The following is a 1900-nucleotide window of genomic DNA, read 5'->3' as shown; positions in this document are numbered from 1 at the left end:
AAAGTTCACTTTATACGATGGGAAGTCAGACCTGCTGACACATATTAGCCATTACAGACAAATGATGTCTCTATGGAGCCGAGATGAGGCACTGATGTGCAAAGTCTTCCCATCCAGCTTGGGAGAGACCGGACTTCGATGGTTCGATCGACTCCCCACTGGATCAATTCGTAGCTGGAAGCAACTCTCCGAAGAGTTCCTAGCTAGGTTTGTCTCCAACACTAAGATTCTGAAAAAGTCGGATACACTGTTCGGCCTTTGAAAGATACGGGAGGAAGCGCTGCGCAATTACGCTAGGAGGTACTGGGAAGAATACAATGACCTAGAGGAAAATGTATGTAGTGAACAGATGGCCGTCTTGTCTTTCAAACATGGCATGCGCCTGGAAAGTAAGTTGAGACAATCACTTACCAAGCGCCTGGCAACAGCGTTAAAAGACTTGCGTGCCAGGATTGAGCAATACACTCGCCTCGAAGACGATCAGATCCCCATTGAGGTAGCGTCAGCAGAACAAACAGCTTGGCACAAGAAAAGAATAGATCGAGGAGAACACAGAGGGATTACAGTGAATGAGGTGGATAAGTCCAAATCCCACGAAGCCGTCGTGACTGTGTTCAAAGAACCAATTTATCGAATCTTGGAAAAGATCAAGAGAGAGCCCTTCTTTGTTTGGCCGCCGAAAATGTTGGGAGATCCAACTCGGCGCAATCAGAAGCTCAAATGCACTTACCATCAAGATAGGGGGCACAAGACTCAGAACTGCAGTGCACTGAAACAACACTTGGAAGACTTAGTAGCAACTGGGCACCTTTGGGATTACATTGATCAGGATAAAGAAGTGACCGAACCAGGGAACCCACTACCAGAACCAAATATTGAGCATCCACCTCGGCTGATAATAAATGTGATACACGGGACAGTGACTCAGGAGCCTGAGGAGACACTGAGAGAAGAGATTGCTAAGGCTGTGCAAATCCAACAAGTCACGTCAGTGGAGCCCGCATCGAAAAAGGTACGCGCGATATCCAAATCTCCCTTGTGCACTGTTTCATTTACTAGAAAGGATTTAGAGGGCATACAGCACCCACATACTGATGCACTGATTATAACTGTGGGAATTGGAAAACGATTTGATGTAAAATGAGTCTTGGTAGATCAAGGTAGTGCAACAGATATATTGTATTATGATTTGTTCAGAAAGCTTGGTCTCTCCGAGCAGCACCTCACCCCAGCGGCAGCCCCGTTGGTCGGTTTCAATTCACAACCAGAATGGCCGCTTGGCAGAATAGTGTTGCCAGTCGTGGCAGGAATAAAAACCCTCCAGATAGAGTTCTTGGTAATTAATACACCATCCTCTTACAACGCCATACTTGGCCGTCCGTGGATTCATCAAATGGAGGCAGTCCCTTCAACCTACCACCAGCTCATCCATTTCCCAACGAAACACAGAGTAAAACAGATCTCAGGGGATCAAGTTGCGTCCAAACATTGCTTCATGGCAGTATTAAAGGCAAAGCAGCTCTGCAATCGGGTACAGATGGTAGAAGTGGCCGAACAGCCAGTCTTGGAAGATGTAGGGGGAGCTCCAGAGGAAAAGTACTTCTTTATCGGTACAGGACAAGGGAACTGACAAGGAAGGTGATTTCAAGGAGTACCAACGCTGGTAGTAGCGCTATTCCCAAACCCACCGAAATCAATACGGTCGCCACAGCCGACCCTTTTGCCAAACCGAGCCTACAAACAGCTGGCCCAGCCCGAACTCAGGGTAGAACTTTCACCCCCCTCTATATGAGCCTGACTAGCACACTAAAAGCCTTGATGGAAAAAGGGCATCTCAAACCCCTTGATCCTCAACCTCTTCCCAACCCACTCCCAGCCAGACATAACCCCGCCAAGTACT

At 47.7% G+C, this 1900-nt stretch overlaps 1 protein-coding gene across 1 annotated transcript; it reads left to right on the top strand.

Moving 5' to 3' along the window:
• Positions 1-349: 349 nt before the first annotated feature.
• LOC145821706 (uncharacterized) lies at positions 350-1630 on the top strand. The gene is made up of 2 exons (XM_082918258.1): positions 350-987; positions 1198-1630. The coding sequence occupies exons 1-2, from the start codon at positions 350-352 to the stop codon at positions 1628-1630; spliced, it is 1071 nt and encodes a 356-aa protein (XP_082774384.1).
• The last annotated feature ends 270 nt before the right edge of the window (positions 1631-1900 follow it).

This window comes from Camellia sinensis, chromosome 1, assembly GCF_055761805.1.
Source record: "Camellia sinensis isolate YWXY chromosome 1, ASM5576180v1, whole genome shotgun sequence".
Classification (NCBI taxonomy): domain Eukaryota; kingdom Viridiplantae; phylum Streptophyta; class Magnoliopsida; order Ericales; family Theaceae; genus Camellia; species Camellia sinensis.
This window is presented reverse-complemented; position numbering and strand designations above follow the sequence as displayed.